At 37.5% G+C, this 22,442-nt stretch overlaps 1 protein-coding gene across 1 annotated transcript; it reads left to right on the top strand.

Moving 5' to 3' along the window:
* Positions 1 to 453: 453 nt before the first annotated feature.
* On the top strand, positions 454 to 21,612 carry EQTN (equatorin). The gene is made up of 6 exons (XM_057499404.1): positions 454 to 608; positions 5,131 to 5,258; positions 14,540 to 14,626; positions 15,709 to 15,786; positions 20,740 to 20,890; positions 21,354 to 21,612. The coding sequence occupies exons 1-6, from the start codon at positions 454 to 456 to the stop codon at positions 21,610 to 21,612; spliced, it is 858 nt and encodes a 285-aa protein (XP_057355387.1).
* Positions 21,613 to 22,442: the final 830 nt, after the last annotated feature.

Raw genomic sequence — 22,442 nt, 5'->3', positions numbered from 1 at the left:
CCAGCGGGGCAGTGTCACTCTCACATGTGCAGGGCATCATGCCAAGCATTTTACTTGGATTGTCTGAATCAGTCCTCACCACTACCCTGTGAAGTAGATTTCATTGTTACCTCATTCTACAGGTGAGGAAATTGAGGATTAGGAGTAAGACTCTTGTTCAAGGTCAGATGGTTAGTGCTGGAGTTGGCATTTGAACCCCCGTAGTCTGTCGCCAGAGCTCCTGTTCTTGACCACTGTTAAACCCCTCCAACACACACACTTTACTTATTATAAAGCTGTTCCTCTTTTTAGATTGTTCACTTGATACCCTGGTGACAAAGCTTCTTATACCATAAGGATCATAAAATAAATTGCTCCCTAAGAGCCCTGAGGAACCCGGGAAGCAGAGATGAGAAGTTACACAGGTGAAATGAAGGTTTCCTTCACAGTGTGGGAAGGGGAGTCAGGCGAAAAATGCCACTGAATGTCAAGATAGTCAAATTGACATGTCGAAGGGGAGGAAACGTGCGCTTATTGCTCCTGCTGCAGACGTTGCTCACCAGGGCCCTGCCCAGAGAAGAAGGAGGACAACAGGGGCTCAGACTCAACCACATGATGACTGCCATCGGGTACAGGAAGCACCTGCCTTTTTGATTCAGGTGGGTCACACGTTCCAAACATCTCACAAAAGTTTCTGTCCCAACCAGACTTAGTCTTCCATACTGAAAAGAGTAAAGTAAATATTTTCTTCTCAGATTTGGCAATAGGAATTTGCAAGACTGGAAAACACATAGGTAAGTCCAATCCGATTCAGTTGATATTTGCATCCATACTGTGCTGAGCACTCTTAATAGGCTCTTATTCAATATAGTAACCTCCTTGTAAACGCCGTAGTTACAATGGATTTCACGGCGCGGCAGTACAAAAACCTCAGGTGCCTTGCTTTGAGCTAGGTGCAGTCATCTGTCTTTGCTTTTTCTCATCCCTAGGTTTGGAAGCCATTTGAGAAGAATAATTTTGCCCATTTATGTACAAATCTTCAGCATCCAGTCTTGTACCAGCTGTCTGGTTAAGATGTGATTTGCATTAGGGCCACATGGGGGAGCAGTGGACACAAAGATGTCTAGAGTTCAGGTACAGCCGATCCCTGAATACAGAATGAAGGAAGCAGCTGTTGCCAATGGAGAGCTTGTCAGAACACACAGGTCCGCCTAGCGGCAGAAGAAAAAAAGCTCTTATTCAGAAAAAGTGGAAAATAAATTGTATTGTTTTCTTCACCATTCTTAGAAGGACTGTCCTGAAGGGCAGACTCCTTATTTTAATGAGATTATGGGAAGACAAAATAGCAAGTAAGCTCCATTAATTTAGGGGAAAGATTTGTCCAAACTCTTCTTAGAAAATTAGCCTCAATGCCAAAGAGGCTCCTCTTCCTCTGTTTCCACAGCCTCTGCTCTTTCTTAGGCCTGCCTTCCTCAAGCCCAGGGCTCGACAAAACCTGCATGGCTCTCCCTGACCCCAGGGTCCTCTCCCACCATCCACCTTGCACAAGCTACAATCAGACCGTTCTTTCTAAATCCCAGGCCTGGTCATGGCCTTTCCTCTCCCCACGCCCCTCTGCCACTTCACTGGCTGCCCACCCCCACCATGTGAACTAAACTCCTCTCATCAGGAAAGCCCCATGTCAGACTTTTCCCAGGTTAGAAAGAATGGCCAACAGTCCTTCCACTCATCCTCAGAGCTTTGGATTTTATGGACTAGGAAACAGAGTGAGCAGGTAAGAGCCATCTACAGGTGTCCATTTCTAGTTTCTCTTTCTTCCATTGGTGGGACTGGGAGAGCACCACCCTACCAGGTCTGTAGCATGCCCCCCGCAGTAAGATTTCACTAAGATGACCTTTTGCCAGCATGCCCAACTTAGTCCCCAAATCACTTAGGCATGCAATATATTCCCTCTCTCTGTCCCCTGAGAGGACCTGACAATGGTGACACTCCAATTCAATGAGCACATGTAGTGTCCAGATCTTGGCATATGAATACTATTTTCTACTAAAAGGAATCAGGAATTCTGGGAGAAATGGTTGGTTCCAGGGCTGGGGCAGGGAAAGCCCAAGACGAGCATGGAACAATGAGTAGCAAGAGCCTGGAAAGTGTTCATATGTTTCAAGGCAGAAATTCCATTTTTAAGAAACTATCTAAATGAAATAACCATACATGCTGAAAAATATTTAGTCATAAATATGTTCATTACTTCAGTGTTATAAGGAAAATTGGGGAAAAAAAACCCTAAATAATAGATAATAGGATAAGTGCTTCCCCCCCAAACAGAGTTATGAATACTCACTAAATTAGAGAGAAGCTTGTAATCCAGACATAGTCAAAAAACATGAAACTATTCAGGAAATAAAATCATAGATTATAAAGTATATCTAATGACATTCTTGGAATGAGCAATGGATTCTTAGGGCATCCCTTAAAGACTTAAAATACACAGAAAATAAATATACACCTTCTTTTTAAAGCAAAGTTTCTAATGTATTGAGCAAATACAATATTTACATTTATGGAATGGTTCACTACAGCCTAAAATGATGAGGACATGCAGGGAGGACACATTCAATTTCAGTTTGCATAATCTCGTCCCAAGAACCGAAGGGTTTATTTCGTATTAGTGTGCCAGGACTGCTGTAACAAAGCGCCACAGACTTGAGTGGCTTAAGCAGCAGAAATCTGTTGACTCACAGTTCTGGAGTCTAGAAGTCCAAGACCAAGATGTCAGCAGGGCTGGGTCCTTCTGAGGACTGTGAGGGCCTCTCCCTCTCGCTTAGCTTTTGGTGTTCTGCTGACAATATTTGGTGTTCTTTAATTTCTGCAGCATCATCCCCATCTGCCTGCCGCTTCACACGGCATGCTCCCCGTGTGTGTGTCAGTGTCCAACTCTCCCTTATTTATAAGAGTTACCAATCACAGTATGGGGCCACACTACATCAGTATGACTTCTTTTTAACGAATTACGTCTGCAATGACCCCATCTCTAGACACAGTGACAGTCTGAGTTACAGGGATTAGGATTCAACACATGAATTTGGTAGGGACACAATTCAACCCGTAACACCTAGTGATATGTTCCAGAAAGGGTCCTGATCATGGGACAAAGGAAAATTAGAATCAATTTTTAAACAAGCATAGTTTCGTGAAATTTAATATTTTCAAAAAAAATTTCCCATATATATGCTATCAATTCAACCACCTGTAGAAAGGGTTTGTCATATCAGAAAATAAGCAGGATATGTGATAAAGCAACAAAGAAAATTTTTTATCTGTGTCATCAGAAAACACTTGGTTGACTTTTGACACTAAGTGCTTTCTGAACTAAATGAAGTGCTTTTTTTTCACTCATTTTTTCAAGTGCCCTTTGTGGGCCACACGTTGTGCCAGACGTTGGGCCTACCGTAGTAAACATGTGCCTCCAGTTGGTTCTTGCTTGCTCTGAATCATTAGGTACAGCTGGTAACTCCACTGGACGCCCTCTCTCCCTGGGAACTTCTGTCTTCTGCCAAGTTTCATCCGGGCTGAGCTACCTCCCCCAAAGCTATGCAGCGGTTTGCAGCAACCTGAGGCCTGCTTGCTTCAGGTTTCTCTTCTTTTATTATGTTGCACCCTGCCAGAGAGATACAAAGTAAGGGGCTCCGAGGCTGGCCAAGTGCTCTCTACTCACATTTCCTGCCCACCGGCTAGCACTCACATAAGACTAGGCTGGAGGGCCTAAAAGAAAATCAGTGCTGCACACAGGACCACCTTCCTTCTGTTGACCGAGGCCTTGATCCTGACCATCTTTTCCTTTAGAATAAGTTCCCCTGCTCTCCCTCATCCTCTCGCGTAATCGCACTCCTGGTGCGACCACCCTCTAAAATTCATCAGGCATGCCCAGTAGAGACCACAGGTTGGATTTAATTTGTGAACCTTCATTTCACTGAAAAAAACCTTCATATCTTTTTAAAATTCACGCTTTCTTTCCTGATGCTTGTGTCATTTGAATTAGGAATGCTATCTAATGCTGAGAGGCTATCCATCAACAATAATTAAAATTGAGAGAGGGAAAGTTAGGTGATCCTTTAATACCATGAAAAACAATATTGGCGATATCATCCATTTGATTCGCTACTGTTATTGCTTATTACATGAGTTACACGAGAAACATAAGGATAATATTATCTCTAAGTCCTATTCTGACCAGCTAAATTTTAGATAATTTTCTCAATCAGTATATGAGGTAAAAGATAGGCTTCACTGATGAAAATGTTTTAAGCCAAACAAGTATTTTATATTTCTTGAAGAATATAGGTCTTAATCTTAAAAAAATGAGTTACAAAAAACTTTTGCTAAAGAATTGTAGTGAAGATGGCCCATGAAGCAGAACTTGCAGAGCATTTGGATTGAATCTTGGTATCTCTCATTAGTTTTTAACAGATACTTTTTAATTGCACTTATCCAAAAAAACATACAATATTGGAATGCTTTGAAAACCGCAAAGGTCTGTTCTCATTTCACAATCACAAGTATTAGTGGTTCTTTACAATCCAGGGAACAATAATTCACATTGTTTCATGAAAACATATTTCCTAATTTTCAAAGAAAATATTATAATGTTTTATTTTTTTTGAACTAAAAGCCATCATAACACCTACGATAAAATAGGGATCAGACTGAGTCACAAAGCTTTAAGAAGCTCCTCCTGGCGTTCTGAGCTCCATTCGGCAATGATGTCACAATGTCCTGGTCAGTCATAGGGCCTGCAGGGCGACAGGAAAGAGACTCCGAGGAGACACAGCAGATTACTGGATAAATCACATCATGTTCCCAATGAATTTGATATTGTTTGTTTTTGTATCTGGGGTTTTTTCCTCAGACATTGGCGATATGAATTCTGATGAAGGTGAGTAAGCATTTAAAGCTTTCACAGAAATAGCAGATAAGAAAGGTGACCCGTTATCCTAGAAAACTGGTATGTGGCAATTTTCTATAGAATGATATAAAGTTTACTGATAGAAATATGGTATAATGTAGATTTTAAATCTCTGCCTCAAATCCTTTGGGAAGAAATGCAGTTAGAAAAAGAAAGTAGTACAAGAAATCAATGTAATTCTGATCTAGGTTGTGTCATGCTTTTCCAGAGACCTACAGCCCTCTAACTCCACCAGAAGATAAACCGGATGAGAACAGTATGGATATCATTCCTGCTAATGAGAAAAATGCCGATCATTTTAAAGATATAAAACAATGTAGGTCTTTAAGGTTAATAGCAATACACACACAAAGGCTGATCGTACTGGGTTGATCTATTTTAACTCCTGAAACCCTTATCCATCATTGTATTTCCTACTTCTTAAATTCTAATTTGTCTTATAGATGTTTCAGTGTGTAAAATGAAATTTTTATTTCCTCCTACAACTTTTTTCTTGAGATGTTACGATGTTTAACAGGGTTCTCTCAGTAACTGTCTGTCATTACCATAGGGTTCATCATGACATTATGGTTCTGTATTCACATTAGTAACAATTGACCTAATTCTATGGTGCATAAGCCAAAATTTATCTGGGGGTACGTATCAGTTTCCCAGGGCTGCTGAAACCAAGTACCACAAGCTACGTGGTTCAAAGCAACAGAAATTTATCCTCTCATAGTTCTGTGGCCAGTAATCCAAAATCAGCGTTTGGCCATACCCTGCTCTCTCCTTGTCCCTGGCAGCTCCAGGAGCCCCAGGTGCTCCTGGGCTTGTGGTAGCAGGACTCCAGTCTCTGCCTCTGCCTTCATGTGCCATTCTTCCTTTGTCCAACTGTCCCTCTTCTTGCAGGATACTGTTCATAGCAGATTAGAAGCGAATCCTATCCATCTAAACTAATTGCATCTTCAGTGACCCTGTTTCCAAATTAGGTTGCCTTCTGAGGGGTACTGGGGGGGTTAGAGCTTCAACATATCTTTTTGGGGGAGCATCAAATTCAGCCCATAAAAAGATGACTTTGAGATATTCAGAAAGTCTATTAAACTTCATTCACCATTCCTAATGGGCTTTCTTTTTATGTCCTTATAAGATCTACCATTCTAAGCAGTGAAAAGGTCTTAAGATACTCTTGTTACAAAAACAAATAAATAGAAAAGATTAAATCTAATCATCCTGGGATCTTTAACAAAGAAAAAACAGAAATATAATCAAGATATACATGAAAATTAATTATAATACATAAGTTGTATTTCTGTTTTTTTCTTTGATGAATCAATATCCCTCTTTTGTGGTCGAAAAGACCTCCGATGCCCAGAGAGGACAAGTGCCTCGTTTCATAGCCCCCATGGAGCAGAGTCAAGGGGGCATCTAATCTGTTTACCTCCAGACTGCTGCTACTGTGAGCAAAATGGTACAATCGTTTCTTTTGCAGGATGTACCTCTGTTTTGAATTAATCAGAGGGTAAATAAATCAAGACCCTGATGATTACTTTGATGAAAGAAAAATATTTCTTACACACACATGCATACACACAGATACAACATAAATGGAATCATACTAAATAATGGTATTACAACTTTTTTTTCTCATTTATCTACTCTGGAACTCTTTTCACATCTGCCTCATTTTTAATAGCTACATAGTATTTCATAAAATGGTGTTCCATAACTTATCCACTTCCTTCTTATAGACACACATTACATGCGGGTTTCTCTTGCGCATTCTTCTCGCTACACATGGGTGTATTTCTCCTTGAATAGACACCAAGTACTGAAATTGATGAATACAGGGTATATCTTTTACAATATTGACAGATACCACCAAAGTGCCCTCCAAAAAGTACCTACCAATTTTCACCCCCCAAGAATGCTCCACAGTTTCATCTACAATAAATGTTGTTGATCGTATTTTGTGAATATGTGTGAAATTTTCATTGCTATTTTAATGTGCACTCTTATTGTGAAGTTGAGTATTTTTCTTGGTATTTATTGGACATTTTTATTTCTACTTCTGTGATTTCCCTATTCATATCCTTGGTCCATTTTTTATTAGATTATATTTTTGTTTATTTGTAGGGACTCTATATTTAGTATATAGGTGTTTTCTCTATGTTAAAAGTATCAAGTATTTTCTGTCAGTCTGTTAAAACTTCTTTAGGTATCTTAATCACAGTGAAAATTTTAAATTTTATAAAATCAGTTTTTGATGCATTCCTTTATAATTTCCTCATTTTGTATCTTACTTAGAAAGGCCTTATCTACTCTAATATATTAAATTATTTTTCTAATTTTTTTGAAATAATTCCATATTTTTGTTTTTAACTCCAAGGTCTTAAATTATTTTTGTACATGATATAAAATAGGCATACAACAATATTTCCAAGGAGAACCACCAAATATCTAAACTAATTCCTGACTGATAAGAAATTGACATTTAATATCATCTAAATTCTAAATTGAAAATGGGTCAATTCCTACCTTTTTATTATTTATTTGATGTCTTTTCCTGAAAAAATACCACACTGTTTTAATTTTTATAACTTTATAACTCATAATAAGAATGTCTGGCTGTGATTTCCTTTTCTTTATCTTCATAGATCTAGCTCAGAAATTCCTCAAAATTTTCTGATGCATTAATGGCACTGTGTGTGTGTGTGTGTGAGTGTCTGAGTGTGTGTGCACTAAGGAGAATGAATATATATGTAGGTATTAAACACATATACACATTCATGTGTGTATAAAATTTTCTGTTATTCATAAGGTTTTGGAAAGAGAAGATGTATTCATATGTTCAGTCTGCCATCTTGATCCAATTTAGACTCTGGTTAGGTGTATATGTGCCTTAGATTTGAATTACAACCAATCCCACCATTCTTAATGTGCATATGTAAAGTATATGTATATGGGACTCCTTGATGATTGCTGAAGTATATGCTTTTTTTTATTAAGGCTTATAAACATTTCACATTAAAAAACAATGTGGTTACTACATTCACCCATATTATCAAGTTCTCCCCATATCCCATTACAGTCACAGTCCATCTATGTAGTAAGATGCTATAGAGTCACTACTTGTCTTCTCTGTGCTACACTGTCTTCACTGTGACCCCCTGACCCCATGTGTACGTAATACCCCTCAATCCCCTTCTCTCTCCCTCTCCACCTACCCTTCCATAACCCTCCCCTTTGGTAACTGCTAGTCCCTTCATGGATTCTGTGAGTCTGCTGCTGTTTTGTTCCTTCAGTTTTGCTTCATTGATATACTCCACAAATGAGGGAAATCATTTGGCACTTGTCTTTCTCCACCTGGCTTATTTCACTGAGCATAATATCCTCCACCATCATCCATGTCATTGCAAATGGTACGATATATTTGTTTCTTATGGCTGAATAGTAGTCCATTGTGTGTATGTACCACCTCTTCTTTATCCATTCCTCTACTGATGGACACTTAGGTTGCTTTCTTATCTTGGCTATTGTAAACAGTGTTGTGATAAACATAGGGGTGCATATGTCTTTTTGAATCTGAGAACTTGTATTCTTTGGGTAAAATCCTAGGAGTGGAATTCCTGGGTCAAATGATATTTCTATTTTTAGTTTTTGGAGGAACCTCCATACCGCTTTCCACAATGGTTGAACCAGCTTACATTCCAACCACCAGTGTAGGAATTCGCCAGCATTTGTTGTTCTTAGTCTTTTAGATGCTGGTCATCCTAAGTGGTGTGAGGTGATATCTCATTGTGGTTTTAATTTGCATTTCCTTGATAATTAGTGATATGGAGTATATTTTCATGTGTCTGTTGGCCATCTGAATTTCTTCTTTGGAGAACTGTCTCTTCATATTCCCCACCCATTTTTTAATCGGGTTATTTGCTTTTTGAGTGTTGGGAGTATGAGTTCTTTATATATTTTGGATGTTAACTCCTTATCAGATATGTCATTTAAAAATATATTTTCCCATACTGTAGGATGACTTTTTGTTCTGTTGATGGTGTCTTTTGTCTACAGGAGCTTTTTAGTTTGATGTAGTCCCATTTGTTCATTTTTGCTTTTGTTTCTCTTGCTCGAGGAGATGCATTCAGGAAGAAGTTACTCATGTTTATATTAAGGAGATTTTTGTCTATGTTGTCTTCTAAGAGTTGTATAGTTTCATGACTTACATTCAGACCTTTGATCCATTTTGAGTTTACTTTCGTGTATAGAGTTAAACAGTAATCGAGTTTCATTCTCTTGCATGTAGCTGTCCAGTTTTGCCAACATAAGTTGTTGAAGAGGCTGTCATTTCCCCATTGTGTGTCCACAGCTCCTTTATCACATATTAATTGACCATATATGATTGGGTTTATATCTGTTCCATTGGTCTATGGGTCTGTTCTTGTGCCAGTACCAAATTGTCTTGATTACTGTGGCTTTACGGTAGAGCTTGAAGTTGGGGAGCATTATCCTTCCAGCTTTATTCTTCCTTCTCAGGATTGCTTTGGCTATTTGGAGTCTTTTGTGGTTCCATATGAATTTTAGAAAGATTTTCCCTAGTTCATTGAAGAATGCTGTTGGTATTTTGATAGGAATGGCATTGAATCTGTAAATTGCTTTAGGCAGGATGGCCATTTTGACAATACTAATCCTTCCTATCCATGAGCATGGGATGTGTTTCCATTTATTGGTATCTTCTTTAATCTCTCTCATCAGTGTCTTGTAGTTTTCAGTGTATAATAGGTCTTTCACTTCCTTGGTTAGGTTTATTCCTAGCTTTTTTATTCTTTTTGATGCAATTGTGAATGGAATTGTTTTCCTGGTTTCACTTTCTGCTAGTTCATCATTAGTGTATAGGAATGCAACAGATTTCTGTGTATTAATTTTGTATCCTGCAACTTTGCTGATTTCAGATATTAGTTCTAGTAGTTTTGGAGTGGATTCTTTAGGGTTTTTTATGTACAATATCATGTCATCTGCAAACAGGCCACATGGGCTTTTTCCTTAGCTATCTGGATGCCTTTTATTTCTTTGTTTTGTCTGATTGCTGTGGCTAGGACCTCCAGAACTATTTTGAATAAAAGTGGGGAGAGTGGGCATCCTTGCCTTGTTCCTGATTTTAGGGGAAAAACTTTCAGCTTCTAGTTGTTAAGTATGATGTTGGCTGTGGGTTTGTCATATATGGCCTTTATTATGTTGAGGTACTTGCCCTCTATACCCATTTTGTTGAGAGTTTTTGTCGTGAATGGATGTTGAATTTTGTGAATGCTTTTTCTGCTTCGATGGAGGTGATTATGTGGTTTTTGTCCTTCTTTTTGATGATGTAGTGGATGATGATGATGGATTTTCAAATGTTGTACCATCCTTGCATCACTGAGATGAATCCCACTTGATCATGGTGTATGAACCTCTTGATGTATTTTTTAATTCAGTTTGCTAATATTTTGTTAAGTATTTTTGCATCTATGTTCATCAGGGATATTGGTCTGTACTTTTCTTTTTTTGTGGTGCCTTTGCCTAGTTTTGGTATTGGAATGATGCTGGCTTCATAGAGTGAGTTTGGAAATATTCCCTCCTCTTCTATTTTTTGGAAAACTTTAAGGAGAATGGGTATTATGTCTTCTCTAAATGTCTGATAAAATTCAGCAGTGAAACCATCTGGTTTGGGAATTTTGTTCTTGGGTCATTTTTTAATTACCAGTTCAATTTTGTTGCTGTTAATTGGTAGGTTTAGATTTTCTGTTTCTTCCTGGGTCAGCCTTGGAAGGTTGTATTTTTCTAGAAAGTTGACCATTTCTTCTAGGTTATTCAGTTTGTTAGCATGTAATTTTTCATAGTATTTTCCAATAGTTCTTTGTATTTCTGTGGTGTCTGTAGTGATTTTTCCTTTCTCAATTCTGATTCTGTTTATGTGTGTAGACTCTTTTTTTTTCTTGATAAGTCTGGCTAGGGGTTTATATATTTTGTTTATTTTCTCAAAGAACCAGCTTTTGCTTTCATTGATTCTTTCTATTGTTTTATTCTTCTGAATTTTATTTATTTCTGCTGTAATCTTTATTATATCACTCCTTCTACTGACTTTGGGCCTTATTTGTTCTTCCTTTTCTAGTTTTTTTAAATTGTGAGTTTAGACTGTTCTTCTTTCCTGAGGTAGGCCTGTATTACAATATACTTTCCTCTTAGCACGGCCTTTGCTGCATTCCACAGATTTTGCGGTGTTGAATTATTGTTGTCATTTGTCTCCATATATTGCTTGATCTCTGTTTTTATTTGTTCATTAATCCATTGGTTATTTAGGAGCATGTTGTGAAGCCTCCATGTGTTTGTGGGATTTTTCATTTTCTTTGCATGATTTATTTCTAATTTCATACCTTTGTGGTCTGAGTACCTGGTTGGTACAATTTCAATCTTTTTTAATTTGCTGAGGCTCTTTTTGAAAATGTTCGAAGTGCACTTGAGAAGAATGTGTATTCTGCTGCTTTTGAGGGTAGAGTTTGTAGATGTTTGTTAGGTCCATGTGTTCTAATGTGTTGTTCAGTGCCTCTGTGTCCTTATTTATTTTCTGTCTGGTTGATCTGTCCTTTGGAGTGAGTGGAGTGTTGAAGTCTCCTTGAATGAATGCATTGCATTCTCTTTCCCCTTTTAATTTTGTTACTATTTGTTTCACATATGTAGGTGCTCCTGTATTGGGTACATAGATATTTATAAAAGTTATACTTCTTGTTGGATTGACCCATTTATCATTATGTAATGTCCTTCTTTGTCTCTTGTGACTTTTTTTGTTTTGAAGTCTATTTTGTCTGCTACAAGTACTGCAACTCCTGCTTTTTTCTCCCTATTAGTTGCATGAAATATCTTTTTCCATCCCTTCACTTTTGGTCTGTGTATGTCTTTGGGTTTGAAGTGAGTCTCTTGTAGGCAGCATATAGATGGGTCTTGTTTTTTATCCATTCAGTGACTCTATGTCTTCTGATTGGTGCATTCAGTCCATTTATATTTAGAGTGATTATCACTAGGTATGTACTTATTGCCATTGCAGGCTTTAGATTTGTGGTTACCAAAGGGTCAAGGGTAACTTCCTTGCTATATAACAGTCGAACTTAACTCACTTAGTATGCTATTACAAACACGATCTAAAGGTTTTTTATTTTTTCTCCTCCTTTTTCTTCCTCCTCCATTCTTTATATATTAGGTATCATATTCTGTACTCATTGTACATCCCTTGACTGACTTTGGGGGTAGTTGATTTAATTTTGAATTTGCTTAGTAATTAACTGTTCTACTTTCTTTACTATGATTTTATTACCCCTAGTGACAGTTGTTTAGCCTTAGGAACACTTCCTTTTATGGAAGTTCCTCCAAAATACACTGTACCCATGGTTTGTGGGAGGTAAATTCACTCAGATTTTGCTTATCTGGAAATGTTTAATACCTTCTTCAAATTTAAATGATAATCTTGCCTGATAAAGTATTTCTTGGTCTGAGGCCCTTCTGCTTCATTGCATTCAATATATCATGTCATGTATAAACCTTACTCCCTTCTGGCCTGTAAGGTTTCTGCTGAGAAGTCTGATCAAAGCCTGATGGGTTTTCCTTTGTATGTGATCTTTTTTCTCTCTCTGACTACTTTTAATATTCTGTCCTTATCCTTGATCTTTGCCATTTTAATTATTGTATGTCTTGATGTTGTCCTCCTTGGGTCTCTTGTGTTCAGAGATCTGTGTACCACCATGGTCTGAGAGACTATCTCCTTCCCCAGATTGGGGAAGTTTTCAGCAATTACTTCCTCAAAGACACTTTCTATCTCTTTCTCTCTCTCTCCTTCTTCTGGTATCCCTATAATATGAATATTGTTCCTTTTGGATTGGTCACACAGTCGTCTCAATATTCTTTCATTCTTAGAGATCCTTTTTTTCTCTGTGCCTCAGCTTCTTTGTATTCCTCTTCTCTGATTTCTATTTCATTTATTGTCTCCTCCATCATACCTAATCTGCTTTTAAAATCCTACATTGTATTCCTCAATGATTGGATTTCCAACTGGAAATCATTCCTGAGTTCTTGAATATTTTTCTGTACCTCCATGAGCATGTTTATAATTTTTATTTTGCAATGTCTTTCTGGAAAATTGATGAGATTGGTTTCATTTGACTCTGTTTCTGGTGTTTGTAGGATTTTGGTTTGAACCACTTTCCTTTGATGTTTCATACTTTTATGTGGTGCCCTCTAGTACCCAGAAGCTCTACTCTCTGGACCTGCTCAGTCCCTGGAGTGATGTCAAGGGACACAGGGGAGCCGTACTGGTGCCTGGGGGGAGGAAAGAGCTGTTTCCTGCTTCCTGGATGCTATTCCTTTCTCTACTGCCAGAACCAGTGTGCTGAACACACAGGTATAAGCTGCTATGCTTTGTGTTCATAGTTGCTGTAGGTGGGGCTTCCCTCTGGCTGGCCTGATATCAGGGCAGGGGCTGCCAGTTTGTGAGCCAGGGGTGTGCTGGCCAGGAGGAAGGCACAGAAGGCTGCATATCATGATGGAGGACCTTGGAGCTGTGTATACAGCCAGGGGGATGGAGCACCTGAAGCTCCTGAAAATTCCCAACCTGCCTGGCAGAGTGCGCCCGGACAATTTTGTCTACCTGCTCTTTCCCCTGAGCAGTAAGCTCTATGCAGTCCTTGCCCCTTTAGCAGCCCTCTCACTGTTAGAGAGTCTCTCAGACTTCCCACGTTTCTTTTGTCCCAGAGCAGCCAGTTATGGATCCCTGTTTTCCACAAGCAGCTAGAATCTCAGTCTCTCCAGGTATTCTGCCTGTCTTAGCTTTCCAAGCCCACTAATCACCAGAGCACCATGCAATTTAGTTTTGTGCTCCCAGAGCAGATCTCCAGGGCTAGGTGTTCAGCAGTCCCAGGCCTCCACTCTCTCTCCGCTCCATTTCTCTTCCTCCTGCCTGTGAGCTGGGGTGGGGGAAGGGTTTGGGTCCTGCTGGGTCATGGCTTTGGTACATTACCCTTTTTGGTGAGGTCTGTTCTTTTTTCCAGGTATATGAAGTCTGGCACAGCCTTCTGTCCTGTTGCTCTTTCAGGATTAGTTGTATTAATTATATTTTCATATTATATGTGGTTTTAGGAGGAGGCCTCTGTCTCACTTCTCATGTTGCCATCTTTAATCCTTTCTGCCTGAAGTATATGCTTTTTAAGCATAACTGTGCCATAGTCTAACAGAAGGTTCAAGGGCAAATGAATGCTTCTTGCTTGACTTTTTGAAAGTCAATATAAACAGTGATAATATCACACATTTACAAATCTACTTTGATACCTGTTATGTACTAATATATGATTCTCCATAATTTCATCAATAATTTCTTCTCAGAAAGTCATTTAGCATAAGGATATCAGTTTGGATATTTTATTCCCCATAAATTTATTTGAGGTTCCCTGCTGCCTTATTTTGCAGATGAAGAATCTCTCAAACACTTTGTTACTCTTTTCTTGGAATTTGTACGTATGTCTTAAGAGAAAACTCAGATGAGGAAAAATGTAGAAAAATAAAAATGACTTAGCTGGCTGCTGAAAACTTTTGATCCTATGTTTTCAGATATGTTCATGACACAGAATCCGAATGGCACCCAGTCTGAAATCTCTGTGAAAGCAACAACAGATTCGAATTTTGCTCTAAGAAACTGTAAGTACTGAAAGGCGCCATCACAAATATGAAAGCAAGATTTCAAAACAACACTAGACATTATTGGGTGGGAAAATGATTTTAGTGGAGCTAATGTCAGGGAGTCTTAGCTCCTAAATAAGGAGACTCTGTGTCCATTGCACTAATACATTCAGAAGGCAAGGAGGTTGTTAGATTTCTTAACCACCTATTTTTGGTGTGCATGTTTTTCTTGAAGCCACATTTTTATTCCTGCTTTATACCTTCAGCTTCAAGTGTTCTTTATTCCTTTCTGCATCTGTCTACCATCTAGCCACAATTTAATAGTTAAAACTCTTGCCAACATGTGACTTTGGAGGCCATTCAAAGTCTCTAAAGTAAATATACCACATCTTTCACCTTGAAATGTCAATAACTTATATCTGTAAGAAACACATAAGCATAACACAGAAGACAAAGAAACAAGAATGAAATAGGGAAGAGAATGTTTCTGACTATGGCAATTTCAATACTTGGAAAAGCCAGATTCTGTAATGCCTAATTATTAATAAAACTACTTGCCAATAATGGAATACTTCGAGCAATTTCAATCCTTGAGACATAAATGAGATGGAGACATCTCAAGGGCATATATTAATTGGACAAATCACTCATGGGAATTTTGCTTGTACACAGCAAACAACATCTTGAGTTGTTTGGGATAAGATACAGAGAGCCAGCTCTTAAACAGACCAGGTTCCTCAACTTCTCTTAGGAGAGGGATTATTGAGGACCACAGGACCCATGGAAGATATTCCAAAACTCTAATATCTATTCCCACAATTCATGTCCCCAAAGGGTTGTTAAAGACAATTGGATTAGTATAAGAAATTTCTGCCATTTTAAATGGGGCTCTGACACAGGGAGATAGGCTGACGTAGTAGGGACATTCTAGAGGAGCAAGCCCCTCAAGATTGAAATCTACAGAATGATGTTTGATTAGCAATTATTTAGTCCCTAAAACTATGAAGGCAATCAGAGTTGTTAACATATTTTACAATATGCCTAATCACGAATTGAGTCAATATTTTTATATGCTGATAATCTATTATCTAATTTCCTAGATGAACTCATCACTGAAACAACTACATTACCTACTGGAAAAGCCCTCAATGAAGACAATACTGAAAAAAGAAATCGAAGTATTAAAGTTACTAGACTGTAGTCATACCTGGAGTGTATTATATGACTTAAAAATTTAAGTTTTGCTACTCTGAGTATTTCATAAAGTAATAACATGCTTAAAGAATTTGTATTGCTACAATTTAAAGTCACACTAAAATCTTTTAAATGGTGAAAATCTAAGAGTCATTTTTCAGATTTACCTGACAACGGACAGAAGTGATCTCTTAAAATACAATTTTATTTTAATAAAACATATTACATTTATATTTATATTAAGCATATAAATATACTTAATACATTTTAATGTAATTATAATATAAAAAATTTCGACCTGCTCGAGGAATAAACTCATCCTTCCTAGCATCATTTATCAGTGTTTTGTAAGGTTATTTGTAGGGGGGTTTGGGAATAAGAGGTTGCAAAAACAAAATCATCATTTTACTTCCCTGCCAAGAATATTGTTCCTTATAAAATATTTGTGAAAACATAGCAACCCAGGATGGCTCTCCTCTAAGGTCTTGAATAGGTGATCTAATTGAAGACAATGGACCTGTCATTACATGAAACCGTATTTTCTCCAGTTCATGAAGTCCATGTATGTTCCTAATATGATTACTCTGAAAAAGTTTGCATCTTTAACACGACAAATAATTTTTTAAAACCTTATCCACTTCTTTAATGTATTTATAAAAATATTTAGTCATCCTGATATCCCCCTTCTTAAATATCTTGAGTAATTTACTGCTAGGTTTGGGGTCATATTCTAACTTCTTAACCAGGCATTCAAGTCTGAAATAATCTGGCCACTCAGGAACTGTCCAAGTCTCATCTCTGGTCACATTCCTCATCCACATTCTTCACACCAGACTACCTGAAGCTCTCAGACTACCAAACCTGCTTATGAATCTGAGTTTTCTCACAGCTGAATGACCTCTCCCTAACCTTATTTGCCTGGCAAACAATTTCTAGGCCTTCAAGCCTATACTGGACCATCAATTCTTTTTCAAAGGGTTTCTGGCCTTTGCAAGTTTAATCAGGCGCCTCTGTGCATATCACCTGTGTGTTTCTATTAAAGCCTTCATTATCCTGCATCATAATTAACAGTGATTCATGTCTGCCTCCAAAATAAAGAGTGTGTTCCTTGAGCATAAGGCCTGGGTCTTGCTCATCTCTGTAACTTTAGCTCCAACCACAGGGTCTGGCACATGCTAGGAGCTCAAGGTATAACTGTTAAATGACTAAATAAACAAATATATGAATGAAAGGTCTATCACAAATTTACTAAAACCACATTACCTCATTTTGTTATCCTCTTCTATTTTGTTTTTTAAACAGAGGCAACCCAGGGTCCAAATGTGCCTGAATTTTGGACAATATTAGCTGAAGGTAAACTCATAGGAGTTAGGTACCTGGGAAAATATTTTAATTTTCTAAAGTCTTGTGTAAGAAGGCCAGATATGTGTAAACAGTTCTCATGTTAGGGATTAATAAGTCACCATTTTGCAGCCATATCATCACATGTAGTAACAAATGCAAAACAAACACAGGAAGTTGATCATGTTATAAATTTTGATTCTCCCCCCAAAATTTTATTGAATAAATGTTGCAATTTAGTCATTCAATTTATTTATGATTAAAAATTTTAAATAAGGCTCTTGCCCAGTATAGTCCCCTTTTATGTGTGTAACAGTATGCACATAGGCACATGGAGATGCATGAATGCATAGCACATGTCAAAATATATGCATGCACAAAGATAATGTATGTATCACAAATATGTAAGCATGCACATATAAATGTAATGTGCATATCACATGTGTATGCTTAGATAAACATCTCTATCATACCTCGATGCACACATGTATACATGTAAGTCATGTAGCACATACATATATGTATGTTATAATTGTGAAATATATACCATATTAAGTTGATCATTATTTGCAGATTCTGTATTTGTGAATTTATGTCTAAAATTTGTTTGTAACCCCTCAAATCAATACTTGCAGCACTTTTGCAGTCATTTGTGGACATGCACAGAGCAGCAAAGAGGTTTAATTGCCTGATGCTCACATTCTTAACTGAGCTAGAATAAGGCAGCACTCTGCCTTCTTTTTTCAGCTCCAATAAATGTCATTTTGAGGACAGCAAAATTGGTGATTTTGCTACTTAAAATGGCCCCAAGTGTAGTATTAAAATGCTAGTTAGTGCTCCTAAGCACAAGAAAGCTGTGATGTACCTTATGGACAAAATGTATGTGTTAGATAAGTTTTGTTTAGGTGTGAATTATAGTACAGTTGATGAATTCAAGTTAATGATTAGCAATATATACTAAAGTGTCTTTAAACAGAAACATGTATAAAACAACATTATGTATTGTTTGCTGAAATGTTATAACCAGAGGCTCATAGGAACCTAACCTTCCATTTCCCCTATGAATAATAAGTCAGTGTTCACTAATTCAGTGTTCACATGACTTTATAGAACATAACTACTGTGAATAATGAGAATAAACTGTGTATATTATACACAACACACACACACAGACAATAATTTTAGTAAGTGAATTTTTTTTACCCTAACACCTATTTATTGTTTTAACAGCTTTAAATGAGGCAGGAGCTGTGGATGGAGGAAAAGATCAATTATTTCGCTCAATTCCAAGTAAGAACAATACTTCAATTAAATGGACATATAGATACTAGCAGACATTCTAGTATCTGCATGGTGATACTGTTTTCTCTAGTAAGGTGTAGTGTATGTGAGGAGGTAGCATGATGGCTAACATATCAGAGGGGACATTTACTGTTTTAGGAAAGTCATGTTTCCTAAGCATTGTTCTACAGTTAACCTTATTGCAGAGACTAGTTCCATCTTCCTGTTCTGTAACTTCTATTGATCTTTTCACTTTCTGCAGTTCTACCTTTCCCAGAATGTCATATAGTTGGAAACATACAGTTTGTAGCCTTTTCAGAGTGGCTTCTTTCACTTAGCAATATGCATTTAAGGTTCCTCCATGTCTTTTCAGGGCTTGGTAGTTCATTTCTTCACTGAATAAATATTCCATTATATAGATTGACCAGTTTATTTGCTCCCCTATTGAAGGGTACCTTGATTGCTTCCAATTTTCGGCAGTAATGAATAAAGCTGCTATAATGTGTAGGTTTTTCTGTGGATATAAGTTTTCAACTCATTTGGGTTGAAATGGATCATGATTGCAGACTATGATTAGCTTTTTAAGAATCCACCAAACTGTCCTCCAAAGTGCCTATGCCATTTTGCATTCCACCAGCAATGAAATGAGTTAAGTCCTACTGCTGAATGCAATAGTTTTCATTAATGGATTAGTTATATTTGTATGAGTAACAACTGGATTAAATGGAAAATTTCATGACAAGGCAATATATTAATTTCTCCCAAACCTCTATCCTACAAATGAACTATTGAAAAAGAAATAACATCCAGTAATGCATCTAAAGCCTGTCACCTCTACTCTGCTAGGGATTTGTTGACAAGTACAGCTACTTGCCTTGCAGTGCTTCAAGAGAATAGAGCAATTATTCTCTGTTCAGAAAAGTTATATGTAGGAATGACAAATGCTGGGTCACTGTAGAAATATTTTGTCTTTTCAAGTAATTCCAGTGAGCATGATTGATTTTCTATCACATATTGAGCATATACTACATGCCTAGTACTTTACCTACATTATGTGAGTCCTCATGGTAACTCCATGAAGTCAGTTATTATCTCCATTTTACAGATAAGGGAACTGAGACTTAGAAAACCTGTCCAAATTTTTAATGAGCTCTTCCATAATTTCCAGTGGTTAGGAACTCCAAACCCTTCTAATTTTGCCCAGTGCATTGATAAAATGTACTTACAAAACATGCTTCTTTTCAAAAATTCTTTTAAGAAGTAGCAAAGTAATTCAGGAGCACATTGCATTTTACACAAATCCTAAAATAACCTGCCTCAAAGTCGAGATATCAGTTATTGACAACTATGCACATTTCACTTGACTTGGTCTAAGATTGCACTTCGACAGTTACAATTTTTAAATATCAGAGAATATAGAAATGTGGCCTTGTTATTGCTTATTACCAAAACATTATCTAGAAAATAATGAAAACCCTTGGAATTTTTGGGTGGGAAGAAGTTGGGGGAAAGGGAAGAAATACTAACATGGTCATTAAAGTCACCGTCAAATGTCTATTGAGTCAGACACATATTTGGAAAAACATAAAATTTGGTAGTAAAGATACTTTCATTAATAGATTTAGTTAAAAAGACTTGACATTTTTAGATCTGGACATGAGTTTTATTATATAACTTATTTTAGAAAATTAAATAAGTTTCTATTTCTTTTTTTAACATCAAGGACACTAGGTTTGATTTCAATAATAAAATGGCAAATTCAGTTCTTAAGCCTCGTGGAAGAGGCATCTTTTTAGCTTAAAAGAAAGACACACCATCCTTCAGCTTAAAATAAAGAAGTCAGTGCATGTCCAACAGTAGGACTGCATCTTTCTCTCCTGAAGAACTAATCTTTTGCACATTAAGTTTATCATATTTTTAATAGTAATCCCATTAGAGTATTGAACTGGTTTTTATTAGTCAGGGAGGAGGTCTGCTCCATACACATTTAACATTCAATAACCTGGGTTTGAAACCAGATTTTGCCGCTTATTAGCTATGTGCCTTGGGCAAATTCATTAAGTTCTGTGATCCTGTAAAATGGAGCTAAGGACAGATTCCCCAGGATTGCCACGCAGGTCAGATGGGAAAAGCTTAGAGTATTTGGCCACTGGGAGTAGCCCATAGCCACTTCGGCATGGCGCGAGGGTACTGGGGAGTGAGCAGTGAAAGCTCTGGGTAATGAAGGCTTCTCTTCAGTTACTTTGCAGTCTTCTCCAGGAAAGCATGCTGAGCACAGTTACTCTTTCCCATTGCATTTTTTTCTTTCCTCTTAGGCTCTGATTTGAGTGATACAAGTGACAGCCTGTCACCACTAGAGGCCCTCAAGTTAAAATTAATGCTGGGTGTCTCTTTGATGACCCTTTTCCTTTTCGTTCTCCTCTTGGCAATCTGTAGTGCCATGCTGTACAAACTGAAGACAATAAGGTAAATCTACAGACCTCAGAAGTCTTTAAAATGCGTGATGTGGAGCTCTCACCCTCCTCTTTTTTAGTAGATTGGTAGGAAAATATGACACCCGAATTTATTTATAAGGTATTCAGTTTGGTTCCATTTCCTCTCTTCCGAAAGGCTTTCTCTCAGGGACTATCTTACTTGAACTTTTCTGCAATATTAAAATAGTCATCTAGAGATAGAAATAACCCTATTAAATTGGAAAGGATGTAGAGAATCTAGGTATGCAGCCTTTTTTTAATAGCCTTGGAACAGAAAGGCTTTGAACTCTAGGCAGCACATCTGCTTAGGGCTAACATTTTTCATTCATTTATATAGTGTTATACCAAGTAACCAATACATTGGACAGAATGCATATATTTTAATTTTCATGATGCTTTTCTAAGTTGAATTGCAAATGCACATAATTTAAAATAATTCTTGTTTTCTTTTTCAGTTCTAAAAAATGTGAGAGTCAATACTCCATCAACCCAGAGCTGGCAACTCTGTCTTACTTTCATCCATTAGAAGGCGTATCAGACACATCTTTTTCTCATAGTGCCGAGAGCTGCACACTTTGGAGCACTTCTTCAGAAATGAGAATATATGACACAAGTTCAAAATCTAGAATGACTGACATGATGATCTGCACAGCCTCAAATGATACAGGCCTGAAATATGACTCAGACTTACCTGAGAGAGGAAGCTCCCACTAATGAATAGACAAGTTTCATTTTTTTCATAAAACATTTTCTTTGGGACTCATATTAAGACCATGATTTGGAAACTCTGCTGAGACATTTAAATTTTCTGGTGTCTTAAAAGGAGGGCATGTTCAACAAAACCTTTAAAACTTTAGTGGAAAAAACTACAAGGAAATAATTTCAGGTGTGGAAAACTCAAGTAAAATAATTCTGGGGAATGACCTATGAAAAGTATTTCCTCTAGGCTAGTTCATTTTTCATTGAGGACATTTAGAAATTTCCCTTTCCTTAGGGACATTTTGAGGACTTTAATCACCACAACCAAAGCCAAGAGAACACAACTGTTCATGCCCCACTGGCAAAACAACTGTGCCATTATCAGGTGATGAAACTAAGTTAGTACTTGAGATGTCCTCGAGATGTCTAGCTTTCTTGAATTGTTAAAGTCATCAGGGTTGCTCTCATAGAACAAACAAGATTAAGAAAAAATACTTTTTTCCCCATTTCTATAGTTTTCATAACCATTTGACATAACTCAGGTTCCAGACAAAGGGAAAGGAGAGAGGGGTACTAGCATTTAACTTCCTAGAGGGCAATTCATGGACACTGAGTCCTTTAGAGCTGAAGGTCCCTTCCTTCTCCACACAAGCATTCAACCCATTATGCTCTATTGGAAGTCAAGCAAAGCCTACTAGACTGATCCAAGTTGCTACTGATTAATGAGGCTGTTCATACCAGGAGGGTTGCGGTCTACAAAGACTCCCAATGGAATAGGAATATTACATTCTGTACTACGATCAGTTCTTTTGCGGATATGTGTGGGGAGGGGAAGACCTTAAGAC

This window comes from Manis pentadactyla, chromosome 3 (assembly GCF_030020395.1).
Source record: "Manis pentadactyla isolate mManPen7 chromosome 3, mManPen7.hap1, whole genome shotgun sequence".
NCBI lineage: Eukaryota > Metazoa > Chordata > Mammalia > Pholidota > Manidae > Manis > Manis pentadactyla.
The sequence above is the reverse complement of the archived record's forward strand: the minus strand, read 5'-3'. Positions and strand labels throughout refer to the sequence as shown.